General features: G+C 36.2%; 1 protein-coding gene across 1 annotated transcript in view; it reads right to left on the bottom strand.

Annotated features, from left to right (window-relative positions):
- Window positions 1–23,138, bottom strand: part of DNAH6 (dynein axonemal heavy chain 6) — a 273,547-nt gene that overhangs the window by 33,172 nt on the left and 217,237 nt on the right. The window contains exons 63-65 of the mRNA XM_082642773.1: window positions 18,415–18,584; window positions 7,282–7,472; window positions 1,547–1,707 (exon numbers count right to left, since the gene is read on the bottom strand). Of these exons, the coding sequence (XP_082498899.1) occupies window positions 1,547–1,707; window positions 7,282–7,472; window positions 18,415–18,584 (522 nt within the window). The remainder of the gene's footprint in view (window positions 1–1,546; window positions 1,708–7,281; window positions 7,473–18,414; window positions 18,585–23,138) is intronic.

The raw sequence follows: 23,138 nt of genomic DNA, 5'->3' as shown, positions 1-23,138 counted from the left end.
GGGGTGAAACTCTAATCAGGTCTTAGAATTTCAAGCCCAGAGGTTATTTTTCTTCCTCTCTCTCTTTATTCTTTCGTTCACTTTCTCTTTTCAGTTTATTACCTGAATGTATTTTTTTTTTTTTCTGGTTCAAGTTAAACATTAGAACTCAAATGGCTAAGTTAATAAACAATTGTAACGAGGGCCAGGAGAGGAGTTTTCTATCCACTTAAACACTTAAAATCCATCAACACCTTCGCTGGCTTCCATAGCCCATCCAGCCTCCTTGAAGGTCTGGCACTCTTGTCCAGGTCATTGTGAAGCTGAACTACAGGTCCATACTTGGAAGGCTCACATAGTACCACTGCAGCAAACTGCTTTTTAGATGCCTTCCCAGCATTTTTTTTCCTAATCACAATCCTAATCAGGATTAGTAACAGTGGTAAAGACCTTCTTGTCATTTTTCTTTAATTATTTAAATAGAAATAAGCCACAGGCCCAGCAGGAAGCAAGCCATCTCTTATTTGCATTGCAAAGAGTGGAGGAGTGGAGATTCTGGATGGCAGATGCTAATGACTGTCTACCCTTGATGGAAGCAGCCTGCAGAAGGCAGGACAGGGGGTACCTAGGGAATGAGGGGCCTTCTAGGGGAAGGCTGCTAAGCCCTGGTTGTGGCTTGGTAACCAGGGCAGGCTGGCTGCACTGTAAAGGAGCATCTCTTCACCTTAGTAGGTAGCAATGAGGAAAGTCACATGCAAGATCATGTGAATATCTCTCACCTTCCTAGAAAGCCCTCTGTGGTCAGGGCAAAAAGGAGGACCCCAGAGAAAGGGCCCTGGATATCCCAGGCTGGGTATTCTCCTTCATGGCTTCCAGGGAGAGGGGTAAAGTGGGGTGCACACAGCTTATTACCAATAATACAGTTCTTAAGGTTTCAACTGTTTTTACACTACTATATAAAAATGAGTAGATTCTAAGTCCACTTCTTCTCTCTTTGCAGTCCATTATATTTTCTTGAGTGGGAAAGAAGGTGGTGATATTATAGTTAGTGGTGGCAACCATGACTCATGCTGGGCACCCCCATGAGTGTGTGTGTGTGTGTGTGTGTGTGTGTGACTATGAGACACATGTGAAGGCTGATTGTCATGTGGGTTACAGAGGATAAAAAGTGGTAAAACACTACTCTGAGAATTGGTTCTAATTTGAACTTTGTTCCGGAAATTCTCTCATTCTGTAGCGAAAGATTTCATTTCCTTTTTTTGTCCTAAGTCCAGTTTCTATTTCTTTTCATCATGCCTAGATATAATTTATTTTGAATTCAAATGGCCTCCCATAGAAGGCAACATGAAACAGAAACGATCCAGGGGATCATACCTTCAGCTTGGAGTCTGAACATCTTTATTTGAATCTGGGTTGTGTAACTTAACTACACCCCTCTAGATCTCAAATTTCTCCTTTTTAATATGGGTAAAACAATGCCAACAATAAATAATTATTATAAGAGCTGGATTCAACAAGAAAGGCCACGTGAAAAAGGTATTATACAAATGCTATGTGCTCCACGTACTTGAATCTGTGAAGGTTTTAATTAGCTCCTCCATTGCCAACATCCAAGAAGCAGCAAGATGGCAGTTTTGCAAAAATACCCAGTTTCCTGATTTCATTGCATCTTTGATCATTCTTTCAGCATTCGGTCCTTGTCCTTGCCCCAGTGAAATGGACTGCACCCTGAATTGAACAACAACAACAATGAAATGCTGTTTTATATTATTTTTAAGCAATGCAAGTATTAAGAAATGTAAATATGGTAGGCTCTTGCCTAGCATATGCACGCATTTCAAATCCTCATTTTGATAGATGTGCAAATGTTTTTTCTTATTTTCTTGTTTTTAAAAATATTTTTTACTATAACACACAGAAGTGCAAAAAACAAATTTATGGTTCTTTGAATTGTCTCAAATAAATATCTGTGGTTGAAAAGAGAACTTTGCCAACACTCCAGGGACATCTCTTCTATGCCCCTTTCTACTTCAATCATTTTCCCTTCCTCCATCCTAAAGGTATCCATGGTCCTGACTTCCAACGCTATAGGTCAGTTTTTTAAAAACTTTTGAAAAATTGAAGTGTAATATATTTACAAAAGTACACAAATCATTAGTGTACGGCTTAATGAGTTCTCCCAAAGGGAATGTACGCATGTAGTACCATATAGGGCAAAAAACCCCACCAAAACCCAACATTACTAGCACCCTCCCAATCAGTATCCTTCCTTATTCTCAAAGGCAACAACTATTTTGAATTCTAACACCATAGATTAATTTTGCTTGTTTTTGAATTTATATAAATGGAATCAAATAGCATATATATATTTATATTTGGTCTATTTTGATCAACAATATTTCTTTAGATTAATTCATATTATTGTGTGTCATTGTAGTTCATTTTCTTTGCTGAATAATATTCCTCTGTGTGCTTATATCCCAATTCATTCATCCATTCTGCTCTTGATGGACATTTGGGTTATTTCTGGTTCTTGGCTGTTACAAACGATGCTGCCATAAACATTCCATAGATGTCTCTTGATATACGTGTACTCTGTTTTTTAATTTTATTTATTTATTTTTTAATTTTTTGCGGTATGTGGGCCTCTCATTGTTGTGGCCTCTCTCGTTGCGGAGCACAGGCTCTGGACGCACAGGCTCAGCAGCCATGGCTCCCGGGCCTAGCCGCTCCACGGCATGTGGGATCTTCCCTGACCGGGGCATGAACCTGTGTCCCCTGTATCGGCAGGCGGACTCTCAACCACTGCGCCACCAGGGAAGCCCATACTCTGTTTTTTTAAAAAAAATTATTTTAATTAATTTATTTTTGGCTGTGTTGGGTCTAAGTTGCTGCGCGTGGCTTTCCCTAGTTGCGGCAAGTGGGGGGTTACTCTTTATTGCGGTGCGCGGGCTTCTCATTGCGGTGGCTTCTTTTGTTGCGGAGCACGGGCTCTAGGTGCATGGGCTTCAGTAGCTGTGGTGTATGGGCCCAGTAGCTGTGCCTTGCAAATTCTAGAGCGCAGGCTCAGAAGTCGTGGCACATGGGCTTAGTTGCTCCATGGCATGTGGGATCTTCCTGGACCAGGGATCAAACCCGTGTCCCCTGCATTGGCAGGTGGATTCTTAACCACTGCACCACCAGGGAAGTCCATACATGTGTACTCCGTTTCGTTGTGTATATTCCTAGGAATGGAACTGCTGTTTGACAGAGTATGTGTATGTTTAACTTTTTTATAATATCAAACTGTTTTTCAAAGTGATGCCACCATTCCACACACCTACCAGCAATAGATGAGAGTACTTGTTTTTTCCACATCCTTGCTGACACCTGGTGGATATATAATTGTATCTCACTGAGGTTTTAAATTGTTTCCCCTTTTCATAGGTTTATTTATTCGCCATTTGGCTATTCCCTTTTATATCCTTCCCCTCTTTTTTTCTACTGGTTAACTTGTATTTCTCTTATTGATTTCTGAGAGTTCTTTACATTGGATATAAACACTTTGTTATTATTAATTTATTTATTTTTACTGTTTCCATGGTTTTGCCTTTTCCAGAATGTCATATACTTGGAATCATACAGTATATAGCCTTTTCAGATTGGCTTCTTTCACTTAGTAATATGCATTTAACGTTCAGCCATGTCTTTTCATGGCTTGATAGCTCATTTCTTTTGAGTACTGAATAGTATTCCATTGTATAGATATATCACAGTTTATTTATCCATTCATGTACTAAAGGACATCTATGTTGCCTCCCAGTTTTGGCAATTATGAATAAAGCTGCTATAAACATCCATGTGTAACGTAGGTTCTTGTGTGAACATAAGTTTTCAACTCTTTTGGGTACCAGATTGCTGGATCATATGATAAGAGTATGTTTAGTTTTGTAAGAAAACACCAAACTGTCTTCCAAAGTGGCTGTACCACCTTGAATTCTCACCAGCAATGAATGGGAGTTCCTGTTGCTAGTATGCATTAATACAACATATTTCATGTCCAGTAACCTTGCTAAATCCATTAAATAATTTTAAGATACCATTTATTAGAGTAGAAGAATGTCTTATTTCTGGTTTTCTCTTTTTAAGAAATGATTTCCAGATTTTTAGTTTACTGGGACTTTCCCCCCCATGAATACATGTTGAATTTTAACAAATGCTCTTTCTGTGTCTATTTAAATAATGGTTTTCTTCTTTTTTTAAAGGATTTTTCTCCTTTATTCTTTTAATGTGATGAATTAAATTAGTTTTCAATATTTTAACCATCCTTACATTACTGAAATAAACCCAGCATTGTGGGAAGGTTTTTTATAATGAATTCAATTAACTATTATTGGACTATTTAGATATTCTAATTATTCTCAGTTTCTTTTAAAGTTGTGTTTTTGGAAGAATTTTTCCATTTTATTAAAATGTTCAAATTCATTGGCAAAATTAAAAAAAAATAACATGCTCTTATGACCATTTTAATGTCTGCTGATCTGTAGTGATATTCTCTTATTCATTCATTATACAGTTTTTTTTGGATCTCTTTCTCTCTCTCTCCCTGTCTGTCTCTCTCAGTAGTTTCAGCAGAGATTTATATTTTATTAAACTTTTCAAAAAAAAAACTTCTGTTCTTTTATTTTATTTATTTATTTATTTTTGCTCTACGCGGGCCTCACACTCACTGTTGTGGCCTCTCCCGTTGTGGAGCACAGGCTCCGGACGCACAGGCTCAGCGGCCATGGCTCACGGGCCCAGCCACTCCGCGGCATGTGGGATCCCCCCAGACCGGGGCATGAACCCGTGTCCCCTGCATCGGCAGGTGGACTCTCAACCACTTCGCCACCAGGGAAGCCCTCTGTTCTTTTAGATCTTGTCCATCGAATGTATGTTTTCTATGTCACTAATTTCTGCTCTTAGCTGATTATTTTTTCCTTCTGTTAGAGTTTGATAATTAAGTTTTAGATTGCCTAATTATTCTTAGTGGGAATATTAGCCTGACATTTCTTAAGAAATGTTTAAGAAATTTCTTAAGAAATTTCTTAAGAAACCCAGCTTAAGAAGTAAAACATTATCTACATGATCTGAGTCTGCAGCATGCCCCTCCCTGTTCACTTCTTTCATTACCCAAACTTCACCTCCCAAGGTCACTGCTATCCTGGTTTTAGTGTAACTTCCCTATTTTTCTTTATACTGTTATTGAAAAAATATGACTTCCTAAACAATGTATAATATATATGTTTAAAAAATTTATACATTATATCAAACTTCTCCAATATTCTATATTGCAACTTAAATTTTTTGCAACTTAAATTTTTTGCTCAATATTAGTTTGTGTGACCCATCCATATTGATATACATAGTCATAGTTTATTCATTTTCATGGCTATAGTGTATTGTATTTAATTTTATGAATAAACCACAATTTATATAATCATTTTTCTAGGTGGACAATTTGGCTGTTTGCAGTGCTTTTTTTTGGGGGGGAGGTATTATAAACGTTTCTCCAAATGTTCTTGAACATGATTTCTTGCATGCATGTGACTGATTTTGTTGGAACATGCAAATTCAGTAGTGAATTGTTGGGATATGGGGAATGCTATCTTCAACTTTAATATACTGCTAATAATTCTTCAAAGTGATTTTAACCAATTTTTTACTCCCTCTTGCAATATGAATGTTTCTACAGATCCCTATCTTTGCCAACATTTTGTTAATTTGATGAGTATGAAATGACATCTTCTAATGGTTTGAATTTGTTGTTTCCTAATTACTAGTAAGGTTGGACATCTTTTCATATGCTTATCAGGATTTAGATTTCCTTTCTGAGAATTTCCCTTTCATGTTTTTTGTCTTTATTCCTATCAAACTGTTTTCTTTTTCTTATTAATTAACAGCATCTCTTAAAAGTTCTATATACTAATTCTTTGGTAGGACTTCAGAACCAAAGGCAAATGTGTAGGACCATTTGATGGTCAATTTTATATGTCAACTTAACTGGGTCACATGGTGCCCAGACAGGTCAAACATTATTCTGAATGAGTTTGGGGGGGTGTTTATGGGTGAGATTAATATTTGAATCAGTAAACTGAGTAAAGCAGATTGCCCTCCTTAATGTGGATGGGCCCCATCCAATTAATTGAAGACCTGAATAGAACAAAAAGGCTGAGTAAGAGGGAAATCCTCTTGCCTGACTGTTTGAGCTGGGTCATTGTTGTTTTTCTGGCCTTTGGATTCAGATAAAAACACTGGCTTTTCTTGGGTCCTGATCTTACTAGCTTTCAGACTGGGCCTTGTACCATTATTACTCCTGGCTTTCAAGCCTTTGGACTTGGACTAGAACTACACATCATCTCTCCTGGGTTTCTATCTTTTTGACTGCAGATTTTGGGCCTTATCAGTCTCCATAATCATGTAAATCAGTTTCTTATTTTACATACATAATATATATACACACATATAGGATAAAATATAGATAGGGTATTATATACATATTATATTTTTATATATCCCATTGGTTCTGTTTCTCTGGAGAAGCCTGACTAATACAGATTATGAACTTCAAAGAACAGATGGGATCCATCATCTTGTAATCGCCAGTCCAGGGACAAGGCCAGACCAGCCACTCCATGCAAGGGCCTGTCAGAGCTGGAGATTACTTCCTAGATATGAGACCCCTACTCTCCTCTGACACTCTGTGGTCTTGTGCACTTTCCTACCCACAAGGATACCATCTTGGGGAGGAGTGGGGGAAGAAGGAGTCAGGAAGACTGAGCTTTCATGAGAAAGAAGACAAATCAGCTTACCCTGGCGACATTTAAACCAGAAGAAAATATAATATTGTAAATTCACAAGTTTAAACTTTCCCCTCCCTCTCTTAACCAGCAGAGTAGAAGCTCAGGAGAAAGATGAGATTAATAATACAACATAAAGAGCTATGGAAATTTTTACACATTTGAGCATAAGGAATAAACTACAATCCTTTTACAGTTACATTAAAATTATGTCTTAAATAACAAGTGTTTTAATCACTATTGCATTAGATTATTATACTTCAACATTTTAAACAATCTCCCCTTTGCTCAAATGGAGTTTACATCTGCTCTTATGATATTTAACACCATTTAACAACATGCATAGCTAAATATTAAAGTGTCTTAATTTATTTAGTAAGGAATACCTGAATTAGGAGTGCACACTCCACAAAGGGGAGAAAAAGGCAAATTTTAACAAGGAGATGTTCATATGAATTATTAAAACTGCAGAATACAATCTTACCGTTCTGAATACCCGCTGTCCCGGGCAAACCTCTGAAATGCACCCATGGGATCTGAGCCTGTGCTTAAGATAAATACCAGGGGAGTTTTGTATGACATGTCTTGATACAGAGAGGGCAGGTCCACGGGTGGTGTCTCTACAAAGGATTTCCCAAGATTTTCTATTACAAAGTCTGTAAGAGCAAAAACCACCTGAAAATTGAAAGGAAAAAGATTACAAAAATACTGGATGAGGTTCCAATTCAACAATGTATCAGAAGTTCTAGCCAGAGCCATTAGGCAGGATAAAGAAATAAGGCATCCAAATCAGAAAGGAAGAAGTAAAAATGTCACTATTTGCAGATGATAAGATCTTATACAGTTGACCTTTGAACAACATGAGTTTGAACTGCACAGGTTCACTTATACGGTGGATTTTTTCCAATAAAAATGTACTATAGTACTACACAATCCATTGTTGGTTGAATCCTCAGATGAGCAACCAAAGATACAGAGGGCTGACTGTAAAGTTATATGTAGATTTTCTATTGTGCAGAGGGCCAGTGCCCCAACATCTGCATCATTCAACGGTCATCTGTGTATAGAAAATCCTGAAGACTTCACCAAAAAACCGTTAGACCTAATAAATGAATTAAGTAAAGTTGCAGGATACAAGATCAACATACAAAATCAGTTGTGTTTATACACACTACAGTGAAATATCTGAAAGAGAAATAAAGAAAACTATGTTAAGTCAGAAAGAAAAAAATAAATACCGTATATTAATGCATATATGTGGAATCTAGAAAAATGGTATAGGTGATCTTATTTGCAAAACAGAAATAGAGACACAGATGTAGAGAACAAATGTATGGACACCAAGGGGGGAAAGGGAGCAGGTGGGATGAATTGGGAGATTGGGATTCACATATATACACTATTGATACTATATATAAAATATATAACTAATGAGAACCTACTCTATAGCTCAGGAAACTCTATTCACTTCTCTGTGGTGACCTAAATGGGAAGGAAATAACTGATTCACTTTGCTGTACAGTAGAAACTAACACAACATTGTAAAGCAACTATACTCCAATAAAAATTAATTATAAAAAATAAAATAAAAAATAAATTAAAAAAAGAAAACTATCCACTTCCAATAGCATCAAAAACAATAAAATACTTAGGAATAAATTTAACCAAGGAAGTGAAAGATTTGTACACTGACAAGACATTGATAAAAGAAATTGAAGAAGACATAAACAAATGGAAAGATATCCTGTGTTTGTGGATTGTAAGAATTAATATTGTTAAAATGTCCATACTACCTATAGTCATCTATAGATTCAATGCAATCCCTATCAAAATTCCATTGGCATTTTTCACAGAAATAGAAAAAAATTCCTAAATTTATATTGAACCACAAATGACCTGAAATTGCCAAAGCAATCCTGAGAAAGAAGATCAAAGCTGGAGGCAGGACTTTTCCTGAATTCAAATTATATTCCAAAGGTGTAGTAATAAAAACAGTATGGTACCGACAAGAAAACAGACACATAGATGAATGGAACACAACTGAGAACCGAGAAATAAACCCATACATATATGGTCTACTACTACTATTTGAAAAGGAAGCCAAGAATAATCAATGGGGAAAGAACAGTCTCTTCAATAAATGGTGTTGGACAAACTGGACATTCACATGGTGAAGAATGAAATTGGACTGCTATCTTACACCACTCATAAAAATCAACTCAAAATGAATTAAATATTTAAATATAAGACCCAAATCCATAAAACTTCTAGAAGAAAACAGAGGGGACTATTTCCTTGACATAGTTTTAGCAATGAGTTTTTGGATATGACACCAAAAGCACAAGCAATGAAAACAAAAATAAACAAGGGACTATACAAAACTAAAAAGCTCCTGCACAGCAAAAGAAGTAACCAACAAAATAAGAAGGCAACCTATGGAATGGGAAAAGATATCTTAAAACCATACATCTGATAAGGTGTTAAAATCCCAAATATGTAAGAAACACATGCAACTCAATAGCAAAAACAAACAATCTGGTTAAAAAATGGGCAAAGGATCTAAATAGGCATTTTTCCAAAGGAGATATACAAATGGCCAACAGGTACATAAAAAGGTGCTCAACATCACTAATTATCAGGGAAATGCAAATCAAAACCACAATGAGGTATCACCTCACACCTGTTAGAATTGCTGTTAACAAAAAGACAAGAGATAAGTAGTGTTGGTGGAAAAAAGGGAACTCTTTTGCATTGTTGGCAGGAATGTAAATTGGTGTAGCCACTATGGAAAACAGAATGGACGTTCCTTAACAAATTAAAAATATAGCTACCAGATGATCCAGTAATCCCACTTCTGGGTATTTATTTGAATGAAATGAAGTCACTACCTTGAAGAGATATCTGCACCCCCATATTCATTGCAGCCTTATTCACAATAGCCAAGACATGAAAACAATCTAAATATGCATCCACAGATTAATGGGTAAAGACATTTGGTAAATATATACAATGGAATATCTTGCCATTTGTGATAGTATAGATGGACCTCGAGGACATTATGTTAAGTGAAATAAATTAGAGAAAGATAAGCACTGTATGGTATCACTTACATGTGGAATCTAACAGAGCTGAACTAATAGAAACAGAGAATAGAATGCTGGTTGCCAGGGTATTGGGAGGGGGAAGAAATGGGGGAGATGTTTCAAAGGGTACAAACTTCCAGTTATAAGATGAATAAGTAGTAGGGTTCGAATGTATAGCATGGTGACTCGGTTAACAATATTATATATTTAAAAGTTAAGAGATTAGATCTGAAATGTTCTCACCCCCCCCCCACACGCACACACACACACACACACACACACACGGTAATTATGTGAGGTGATGGATGTGTTAATTAACCATATTGTGGTAATCATTTTGCAATATATGTATGTATCAAATCATCATGTTGTACACCTCTTAAACAATGTTACTTGTTAGATATATCTCAGTAAATCTGGAAAAAAATAATATACCTCAGGCAATGTAAATTAAAAAACATGTCTCTTTAGGTAACAATTCTATCATTCTAATATATTTTTATAAAAGGAAAATTATAAAGTAACATTTCCCCCCTCCAAAAATAAATTCAATAAAATAATGTAACACTCTTGAGAGACACTCAACATAACAGGAATAGAGGGGAAATTCCTCAACCTGTTAAGAGGTATCAATGAAAACCCCACAGCTAACATCATACTTAATGGTGAAAACTGAATGCTTTTCCTCCTAAGATAGGTACAAGGCAAGTACATCCACTGCCATTACTTTTCTTCAACATTGTCCTGGATGTTCTAACTAGGGCAATTAGTTAAGAAAATAAAATAAAAGATATCTAGATTGGGAAGGAAGAAGTAAAACCATCTCTATTTGCAGATGACAAGATCTTGTATATAGAAAATGCTATGAAACACAGTAAAAGTCTGCTAGAATAAACAAGTTCAGCAGGTTTGTAGTATACAAAAATATACAGCAATCAACTGTATTTCTCTACAGTAGCAGTGAGAAAACCAACAATGAAATTAAGAGTGCAATTCCACTTACAATAGCAACAGAAAGAACAAAATACTTAGAAGTAAATTTAACAAGAGAAATGCAAAACTTAGTCTCTGAGAACTACAAAACATTGTTGGAATAAATTAAAGAAGATCCAAATAAATGGAAAAACACCCCATGTACATGGATTGGAAGACTTAATGTTGTTAAGATGCCAATACTCCCTAAATTGATCTACAGAGTCCAATCAAAATTCTGGCTGGTTTCTTTTCAGAAATTTTCAAGCTGATCCTAAATTCATATGGAAACTCAAGGGACCCAGAATAGTCAAAATAATCTTGAAAAAGAAGAGCAAAGTTGGAAGACTCACAATTCCCAATTTTAAAACTTGCCACAGAGCTACAATAATCAAAACAGTGCAGTAGTGCCATAAGGGTAGACATATAGATCAATGGACTAGAACTGATATATTAGAAATAAACTCTCACAATTATGGCCAGTTGATTTTTGGCAAGGGTGTCAAGATCACTCAATGGAGAAAGAAGAGTCTTTTAACAAATGATACTGGGACAATTGGATATTCACATGCAAAAGAATCAAGTTGGTTCCTTACCTAACACTATATAAAAATTAAATCAAAATGGATCAAAGATCTTGATGTAAGAGATAAAGTTTTATAACTCTTAAAAGAAAACATAGGAGTAAATCTTCATGACATTGAATTAGGCAATGGCTTTTTAGATGTGGCATCAAAAGCTTGAGTGACAAAAGAAAAACAAATTGGAAGTCATTAAAATAAAAATTAAAAAAATTTTGTGTTTCAAAGGATACCATAAAGAAAGTGAAAAGACAACCACAGAGTGTGAGACCTTTTTTCTTTCAAATAATGTATCTGTTAAGGAAATTTTATTTAGAATATATAAAGAACTATTTCAACTCCATAAGAAAAAGACAAATAGTTTTAAAAAATGGCAAAGGATCCGAATAGACAGTTCTACAAATAGCCAATAAACACAAGAAACTATGCTCACTGTCATTAGACACAAGGACACCACAAGAAAATTACAGACCAATATCCTTGATGAACAAAGATGCCAAATCCTCAACAAAATATTAGCGAACCAAGTTCAAAAACACATTAAAAGGATCATACACATAATCAAATGGGACTTATTCCAGGGATGCAAGGATGGTTCAACATTCTCAAATCAGTCACTGTGATACACCACATTAACAAAATGAAGGATAAAAAACATATAGGCACCTCAATAGATGCAGAAAAAGGCACTTCCCTGGTGGTCTGGTGGTTGAGAGTCCACCTTCCAATGCAGGGGACGCAAGCTCTATCCCTGGTCAGGGAACTAAGATCCCACATGCTTTGGAGCAACTAAGCCCATGCACTGCAAATACTGAGTCCACACACCACAACTACTGATCCTGCAAGCCACATCTAGAGAGCCCATGTGCTGCAATTACAGAGCCCACGTGCTCTGGAGCCCATGCACCACAACTAGAGAGAAGCCCGTGTGCCACAATGAAGAGCCCATGCACTGTGACAAAAAATCCTGTGTGCCGCAGCTAAGACCTGAAGCAGCCATAAATAAATAAATAATAAATAATAAAAAATAGATGCAGAAAAAGCATTTGACAAAATTCAACACACATTTATGATAAAAACTTCCAACAAAGTGGGAACATACCTCAACATAGTAAAGGCCATATATGACAAGCTCATAGCTAACATCATACTCAACAGTGAAAAGGTAAAAGCCTTTCCTTTAAGAACAGGAAAAAGGCAACGATGCCCACTCTTACTACTTTTATTCAACATAGTATTGGAAGTCCTGGCCAGAGCAATTAAGTAAGAAAAAAAAAAGACATCCACACTGGAACGGAAGAAATAAATCTGTCACTGTCTTCAGATGACATACTGTCATATATGGAAAACACTAAAGATTCTATCAAGAAACTGTTACAACTAATAAATGAATTCAGTAATATTGCAGGATACAAAATCAAGACACAAAAATCTGTTGTGTTTTTACATACTAATAACAAACTATATGAAAGAAAAAAAAAGAAAGCAATCCTATTTACAATTACATCAAAAAGAATAAAATACCTAGGAATACATTTAAACAAGAGATGAAATACCTGTATATTGAAAACTACAAGACATTAATGACAAAAATTGAAGAAGACACAAATAAGTGGAAAGATATTTGGTGTTCATGGTTGGGAGAATCAATATTGTTAAAATGTCCACAATACCCAAGGTAATTTGCAGATTCAGTGCAATCTCTATCAAAATTCCAATGGCATTTTTCACAGAACTAGAATAAATAATCCTAAAGTTTGTACAGAACTGCAAAAAAACCTCTAATAGCCAAAGCAATCTTGAGAAAGAAGAACAGAGCTGGAGGCATCACACTCCCTGATTTCAAACTATGTTACAAAGCTCTAGTAATTAAAGCAGTATGATATTGGCATAAAAACAGACACACAGATCAGTGGAATAGAACAAGAGCCCAGAAATAAACCCAGGCATATATGGTCAGTGAAATTACATCAAAGGGGTCAAGAATATAAAATGGGGAAAGGACGGTTTCTTCAATTAATGGTGTTGGGTAAACTAGACAGTCACATGCAGAAGAATGAAACTCAGCCACTATGTTACACTATACACAAATATTTACTCACAATGGATTAAAGACTCAAACATAAGACTTGAAGCCATAAAAGTCCTAGAAGAAAACATGCGCAGTAAGCTCCTTGACACAGGTCTTGGTAATGATTTTTTGAATCTGACACCAAAAGCAAAAACAACAAAAGTCAAAATAAATAAGTGGGGCTACATCATACTAAAAAGCTTATGCACTGCAAAAGAAACTATCGACAAAATGAAAAGGCAACCTATTGAATAGTAGAAAATATTTGCAAATCTTAGATAAGGGGCTAATATACAAAATATACAAATAACTCATGCACCTCAATAGAAAAATCCCCCAAACAATCCAATTAAAAAAATAGGCAGAAGATTTGAATAGGCATTTTTCCAAAAGAGACATACAGATGGCCAACAGGTACATGAAAAAGGTGATCAGCATCATTAATCATCAGGGAAATGCAAATCAAAACCACGATGAGATATCATTTCATACCTGCTAAAATGACTATTATTAAAAAGACAAGAAATAAGTGTTGGTGAGGATGTTGAGAAAAGGGAACCCTTGGGCACAGTTGGTGGGAATGTAAATTGGTGCAGCCACTATGGAAAACAGTGTCAATGTCTGTAAAAAATTAAAAATAGCACTACTGTATGATCCAACACTCACAATTCTGGGTCTTTATCCTAAGAAAATGGAAACACTAACTTGAAAAGATATATGCACCTCATGTTAACTACAGCACTATTTACAATAGCTAGGTCATGGAAACAACCTGTGTCCATCAATGGATAAATGAATAAAGAAAATGTGGTATATATATGTACACACACAATAGAATATTATTCAGGAATGAAAAAGAATGAAATCTTGTCATTTGCAACAACATGAATGGCCCTTGAGGGCATTATACTAAGTGAAATAAGTCAGACAGAGAAAAATAAATATATTACCTGTCTTATATGTGTAGTCTTAAGAACTGCAACAACAACAAAAAACTCCTAGATACAGAGAACAGATTGGTGGTTGCCAGAGAGGGGAAAATGGGTGCAGAGGATGAAAAGGTTAAAAAAAAAAGTGTGTGTGTGTGTGTGTGTGTGTGTGTGTGTGAGAGAGAGAGAGAGAGAGAGAGAGAATGAACATTTCCTAAGATCGGAATTCTTAACCTAGAATTACAAAATCATATGTGGGAGAGCATTCATGCATTTTCTAAGAAGGCCTGCAACTTTCATCATATTCTTCAAAGGGTCCAAGTGACAAAAAAGAATCCCTGCCCTCAGGCTGACCTGCAGCCTGTGACTGGGAAGGGTGGGCATGTATCCCTTGTGAAGCCCCTTTGCTTCTATCAAAGCCTAGGTGGTGCCCAAGGGGAGTGACTCCACCCACTTCCGGTTCAGGGCTTGATTCCATTTCCCATTCTATTTATTTCATATTTGCTCCCATGAGCAGCAGCTCGGACCACAGCCTGAAGGCCTGTCTCTGAGCTCTTCTGGGCCCTTCTCCTCTGGGACCCTCTTCTCCCAGTAGGCCCTCCCTCCAGTCCCTGCTAGGCTTCCTCAACCAGGATACTACTTCACGTCTAGCTTCTGCTCACCCCTTACCTCCCCACCAAATTGGATGTTGGTATGACACAGGAAATGATTTATATGAGAAGTTGAGAATATCACCCCTGCAAAGAGGTCCTCCTTGGTTCCCACCTTAAACTAGCTTTCACTCTATTACTTTTACTGAAACTTCCCATTCATGTCCTTCCAAGAAATTTTTGCAAATGGAAAATATTTTATTCTTTTTTTCCCCCTCTCTCCCACTAGAATGTAAGCCCATGGGAGTATGGACTTTGAATTTTTTCTTTTTCACAATTGTAGCCTCAGTGCCTAGAATACAATAATTACTCACCAAAGTATTTGTTAAATGTTCTATGAACAGAAGCTGAGGGAAAGTTACCAGCCTTCAAATATTGGAAGGTGACTCTCAGGTCTTTCCCGAGTCTGGTCTTCTCTGGACCAGAGAAATGGGAATGCTGGCTGGGAGACAAGGCCTCACAGCAGGTGGGATCTTGCATGGACATAGCTGACCAGCATCTCTTCTCTAGGAAATCTTCCAGTAGTCCTATTTCTACTGTATGATGCAATTTCCCTATCCATAGCTGACTGGACCAGGGGTAAAACTTAAGTCAAGCTGGACCAATCAGAATCTCTATCTTAAGAATTTGAAATTAGGGGAAGAGTTTATAGTTGAGAGCTGAGTGCTGACAACTGCAATACTACAGAGCTATGTTCATTGAACCGCCCAGGTTTTTCCTCTTCCTGAAGTGTGCTTAATTGGCTTTTCCTTGAATTTAATGAGCTACCCCCCCCAGTATCTTTTAATTTTAATAAATCCGTTTTTTCTTAAACTTACTAAGTTTACTCTCTATGGTTGTAACCTAAAGAACCTTAGCTCGTACATAGAGACACAGAACCTGAAACAACAACAATTTCCTATAGTCTAGAATTTTCTAGCATGTCTTAATCTTTAAAACTCCTTCTTCTTTGGGGCACCTGTCGCTTAGTCATCCTTCATTCTTGTCAGCATCCAACCTGGTAGCCACTGTCCCATATTCACTGAAGACTTTCCATTTGATCATAGCTTTCCTCTCTATTCATGTCTGTTCCAATGATTTATCAACTGTATCTCACCATCTGGGGTGACACAACCCAGGTTCAGGGTCCATAAGGCCATCCCACATCCTAACATCACAGTTCCTTGACCTCTAACTCTAATGCACATCATCTCATCACTTCCTCAGTCACCCACACCCATGGCCACCCTCAGGACATTGTCATCACTTAGAACTGCTCATCAGAAATTTTAAGTTCAACTTTGATCACAACCTCTCCCATCCTTCTAGCTGTGCTACTCATCTAGTCCAACTACATTTGCTTCCAAAGAAACTTTCAAGGTTTTTCCTCTTCTCCCAGTCTATAAGCTCTTTCTTAGATCTCACCCCATTTATAGAACTACTTTTACCAACAGTCTCAATGGCTTTTTATCTATTATCTATTTTATCTATTCATCTATTGTAATTATTGGTAGCCCAGGTCGACCCCATAGCTGTTCAGTATTCCTACAGAAATGGCAGAAAATCCTACAGCATAGCCTCAATATTTCCCAACTATGCTGTGGCTTTCTCCAGCGAGTTTTTTTTTTTCTCTCATTTCTCATAGGAACATCCTCCACTCATTCATTCTGTTGATAACTTGTTGTACTGAAACTCTATACTTCTTTGGTTTCCACGTCACTTCTTTCTCCTGGTGTTCTTCTTGCCCTCTGCCTCTTCCTTCTCATGGGTTCTTCATCCTTTCTCTCTGCTCTTTCAAAGTTGGTGCTTCTCAGGGTTTCATCCTTTGCCCACTTGTCCTCTTATTCTATTATTCCTCTACCATTTTAACAACTCCTGTGGTTTTACTTTCCAACTCAATGCTGATGATTCCCCAATCTCTATTTCTAAGCCATATTTCTCTCTAGAGTCTTTTTTTTTTTTTTTTTTTTTGCAGTATGCAGGCCCCTCACTGTTGTGGCCCCTCCCGAGGCAGAGCACAGCCTCCAGACACACAGGCTCAGCGGCCATGGCTCACAGACCCAGCCACTCCATGGCATGTGGGATCTTCCCGGACCGGGGCATGAACTCCCATCCTCTGTATCGGCAGGCAGACTCTCAACCACTGTGCCACCAGGGAAATCCTCTCTCTAGATTTTTATAACCAGATATTAATTGGTCTCCAGACTACTATATACTCTGATACTGGTGGACACTGCAGACTCAGTGACATCTTTCTCTGACATGTTTTTCCCTTCACATTTGCTTAGTTGTTGATACAACTATCCCCTTTTGCACCCATGCAGAAACTAGGAGCAACACAGTTGCCCCATCTCCACATTCCCTTCCATCTCTTTAATCTACTACCTCTATCCTAATTCAGTCTGCCATAACTTTAAAAAAATTTTTATTGGAGCATAGTTGATTTCAAATGTTGTGTTAGTTTCAGGTGTACAGCAAAATTATATATATATATATATATATATATATATATATATATATATATACCTATCTCTCTATATATATATCCATTCTTTTTCAGATTCTTTTCTCATATAGGTTATTACAGAATATTGAGTAGAGTTCCCTGTGCTATACAGCAGGTCCTTGCTAGTTATATATTTTATATATAGTAGTGTGTATATATTAATCCCAACCTCCTAATTTATCACTTACCCCCACATTTCCTTTTTGGTAGCCATAAGTTTGATTTCAAGATCTGTGAGTTTTTCTGTTTTGTAAATAAGTTCATTTGTATCATTTTTTAAATTAGATTCAACATATACGCAATATCATATGATATTTGTCTTTGTCTGACCTCACTGAGTATGATCATCTCTAGGTCTATCCATCTTGCTGCAAATGGCATTATTTTGTTCTTTTTTTATGCAGACTGCTGTAATCTCTTATATAAACTACATTAACCATCTTCAAACTGGTCTTGGTAACTATGGTGTTTTTCTCTTCAAATGCCTTCTTCCCATTGCTGCCAAGATCTGAAAGGCCCATCAATCCCCTGCTAACGCTGTCCAGCAGATCCCTGCCCTCCCTAGCAGAGAGCACAAGTTCCCCATGGCACACACCAGGGAAGGACCACCAGGTTCCTGGCTGGTTCTCCAACCTTTTCTTTCATCATTTTCTGTATAAAACATTGTGTTCTGTTAATAACACAAAGTCTCTATTTCTTATTAATAACACAGAATCACAAACCACCTCCCAAACTTGGCCAGTGCTACTCTCTAAACAAATCTAATTCAGTCCATGAATCATAACTGGCTGGTGAGCTTTAGTAGAAGTAATTATAACACAGATATTTAATGAAAAAATCTCCTACCTTTTCTTCTTTACAGCATTTAATAAGAATTAGCTTATGGAAAGAACTTAATTCTGGATGCCAAAAATTATGGCTTGTGGGCACCCTTTCTGTTGTCATGAGTTGATCATCCTCCTTTATTTTAGAATAGGCTTCCTGTTCAGGTGGGTTAAGATAAGTCTCAAAAGATCCTGGAAACACAATTTAAAAATATGCTTTAATTAAAGTTGCTTTGACTTTGCTATTAAATAAATATATTTGGTAATTTAAAAATCTCTACATTTACCATTAGCTTTTTACATTACCACAAATGTAAATATATTTAATCTCCCCCTACCCAACCTAATTAAAAAATAGTGAATTTAAAATTGGATCAGAAAACGAATTCAAACCACTTAACAAAAGGCAAAGCTAAAACAAATGACAGAGAAGTTAAAAATAAAAGGATGCATAGAGATATATCATTCAAATGTGAGCAAAAACAAACACCTGACATGATAAGAATAACACTGGATATATTAGAATTCAAGGCAAATATAATTAAATGGGATGAAATAGTTCAAGTTATATTAATCAAAATACAAACCCAATAATAAAAACACAATAAAATAAACCTATATGTGTCAGACAATAGCATAAAAATACATCAAACCATCACTGCTGAAGGCAGAAGAAAAAGCAGAAAAACATATTAATGATAGGAAATAACACAATTGTCAGTCTGTGACAGATAAAGCAAATTAAAAATTCTGGTATAAATAATTTTACCATATAAATAATATATGAATAAATTGACATCACTACAACTTTATGCCCTAATAAACAGAACACATTGCCCTCAACCCCCCCTGGAATATTTATAAGAAATGGGTTTGCATCTCACATGAGGCTTAGGATTCTAGTTAGCCCTTACTCTGGTTATAACATGTAGTAAGAATTAGCATTGAAATTCCTGCAGTTAGAGAGGGCAGACAGGAGAAGCAAGAAGAACTACAGTTCTGCAGCCTGTGGAACAAAAACCACATTCACAGAAAGACAGACAAGATGAAAAGGCAGAGGGCTATGTACTAGATGAAGGAAGAAGATGAAACCCCAGAAAAACAACTAAATGAAGTGGAGATAGGCAACCTTCCAGAAAAAGAATTCAGAATAATGATAGTGAAGATGATCCAGGACCTCGGAAAAAGAATGGAGGCAAAGATTGAGAAGATGCAAGAAATGTTTAACAAAGACCTTGAAGAATTAAAGAACAAACACCTAGAAGAACTAAAGAACAAACAAACAGAGATGAATAATACAATAACTGAAATGAAAAATACACTAGAAGGAATCAATAGCAGAATAACTGAGGCAGAAGAACAGATAAGTGACCTAGAAGACAGAAAGGTGGAATTGACTGCTGTGGAACTGAATAAAGAAAAAAGAATGAAAAGAAATGAAGAGAGCCTAAGAGACCACTGGGATAACATTAAACATATGAACATTTCACATGATAGGGATCCCAGAAGGAGAAGAGAGAGAAAAAGGACCCAAGAAAATATTTGAAGAGATTATAGTCAAAAACTTTCCTAACATGGGAAAGGAAATAGCCATCAAAGTCCAGAAAGTGCAGAGAGTCCCAGGCAGGATAAACCCAAGGAGAAACATGCTGAGACACATAGTAATCAAACTAATAAAAATTAAAGACAAAGAAAAATTATTGAAAGCCACAAGGAACAAATGACAAATAACATACAAGGGAACTCCCACAAGGTTAACAGCTGATTTCTCAGCAGAATTTCTACAAGCCAGAAGGGAGTGGCATGATATATTTAAAGTGATGAAAGGGAAGAACCTACAACCAAGATTACTCTACCCAGTAAGGATCTCATTCACATTCACCGGAGAAATCAAACACTTTACAGACAAGCAGGAGTTAAGAGAATTCAGCACCACAAACCAGCTCTACAACAAAAGCCAAAGGAACTTCTTTAAGTGGGAAACACAAGAGAAGAAAAGGACCTACAAAAACAAACCTAAAACAATTAAGAAAATGGTAATAGGAACATACCTATCGATAATTACCTTAAACGTGAATGGATTAAATGCTTCAACCAAAAGTCACAGGCTCACTGAATGGATTCAACAACGAGACCCATTTATATGCTGTCTACAAGAGACCCACTTCAAACCTAGGGACACATATAGACTGAAAGCTAGGTAGTGGAAAAAGATATTCCATGCAAAGGGAAATCAAAAGAAAGCTGGAGTAGCAATTCTCATATCAGGTGAAATAGACTTTAAAATAAATAATGTTATAAGAGACAAGGAAGGACACTACATAATGATAAAGGGATCAATCTGAGAAGAAGATATAACAATTATAAATATATATGCATCCAACATAGGAACACCTCAATACAGAAGGCAAATGCTAACAGCTATAAAAGAGGAAATTGACAGTAACACAATAATAGTGGAGGACTTTAACACCTCATTTACACGAATGGACAGATCATCCAGATAGAAAATTAACAAGGAAACACAAGCCTTCAACGACACATTAGGCCAGACAGATTTAATTGATATTTCTAGGACTTTCCTTCTGAAAACAGCAGATTACACTTTCTTCTCAAATGCACACAGAACATTTTCCAGGATAGATCACATCTTGGGTCATAAATCAAGCCTCAGTAAATTTAAGAAAATTGAAATCATATCAAGCAACTTTTCTGATCACAACACTATGAGATTAGAAGTCAATTACAGGGAAAAAACATTAAAAACACAAACACATGGAGGTTAGACAATATGTTACTAAAAACCAAGAAACCACTGAAGAAATCAGAGAGGAAATAAAAAACCCTAGAGACAAATGACAAAGAAAACACAACAATCCAAAACCTATAGGATGTAGCAAAAGCAGTTCTAAGAGGGAAGTTTATAGCAATACAATCCTACCTCAAGAAACAAGAAAAATCTCAAATAAACAATCTAACCTTACACCTAAAGGAATTAGAGAAAGATGAATTAACAACACCCAAAGTTAGTAGATGGAAAGAAATCATAAAGATCAGAGCAGAAATAAATGAAATAGAAATGAAGAAAACAGTAGCAAAGATCAATAAAACTAAAAGCTGCTTCTTTGAGAAGATAAACAAAATTGATAAAACTTTAGCCAGACTCATGAAGATAAAAAGACAGAGAGCTCAAATCAATACAATTAGAAATGAAAAGGAGAAATTACAATGGACACTGCAGAAATATGAAACATCATAAGAGACTGCTACAACCAACTCTATGCCAATAAAATGGACAACCTGAAAGAAATGGACAAATTCTTAGAAACGTATAAGCTTCTAAGACTGAACCAGGTAGAAATAGAAAATATGAACAGACCAATCACAAGTAATGAAATTGAAACTATGATTGAAAATTTTCCAGCAAACAAAAGTTCTGGACCAGATGGCTTCACAGGTGAATTCTATCAAACATTTAAAGAAGAGCTAACACCCATCCTTCTCAAACTCTTCCAAAAAATTTGAGGAAGGAACACCCCCAAACTCATTCTATGAGGCCACCACCACCCTGATAACAAAACCAGAGAGAGATACTACAAAAAAAGAAAACTACAGACCAATATCACTGATGAATTTAGATGCAAAAATCCTCAACAAAATACTAGCAAACAGAATCCAACAACACATTAAAAAGATCATACACCATATTCAAGTGGGATTTATCACAGGGATGCAAGGATTCTTCAATATATGCAAATCAATCAGTGTGATACACCACATGAACAAATTAAGGAATAAAAAACATATGATCATCTCAATAGATGCAGAAAAAGCTTTTGACAAAATTCAACACCGATTTATGATAAAAACTCTCCAGAAAGTGGGCATAAAGGGAACCTACCTCAACATAATAAAGGTCATATATGACAAACCCACAGCAAACATCATTCTCAATGGTGAAAAACTGAAAGCATTTCAACTAAGATCACAAATAAGACAAGGATGTCCACTCTCACCACTATTATTCAACTTAGTTTTGGAAGTTTTAGCCATGGCAATCAGAGAAGAAAAAGAAATAAAAGGAATACAAATTGGAGAAGAAGAAGTAAAATTGTCACTGTTTGAAGATGACATGATACTATACAGAGAGAATCCTGAAGATGTCACCAGAAAACTACTAGAGTTAACCAATGAATTTTGTAGAGTTGCAGGATACAAAATTAATGCACAGAAATCTCTTGCACTGCTATACACTAACAATGAAAGATCAGAAAGAGAAATTAAGCAAACAATCCCATTCACCATTGCAAGAAAAAGAATAAAATACCTAGGTATAAACCTACCTAAGGAGGTAAAAGATCTGCACTCAGAAAACAATAAGACACTGTTGAAAGAAATCAAAGATGACACAAACAGATGGAGAGATATACCATATTCTTGGATTGGAAGAATCAATATTGTGAAAAATGACTATATTACCCAAAGCAATCTACAGATTCAATTCAGTCCTTATCAAATTACCAATGGCATTTTTTACGGAACTAGAACAAAAAATCTTAAAATTTATATGGTGACACAAAAGACCCTGAATAGCCAAAGGTATCTTGAGGGAAAAAAATGGAGCTGGAGGAATCAGACTCCCTGACTTCAGAATATACTACAAAGCTACAGTAATCAAGACAGTATGGTACTGGCACAAAAACAGAAATATAGATCAATGGAACAGGATAGAAAGCTCAGAGATAA

The sequence above is a fragment of the Mesoplodon mirus genome (assembly GCF_964341445.2).
Source record: "Mesoplodon mirus genome assembly, chromosome: 14".
Lineage (NCBI taxonomy): Eukaryota > Metazoa > Chordata > Mammalia > Artiodactyla > Ziphiidae > Mesoplodon > Mesoplodon mirus.
The sequence above is the reverse complement of the archived record's forward strand: the minus strand, read 5'-3'. Positions and strand labels throughout refer to the sequence as shown.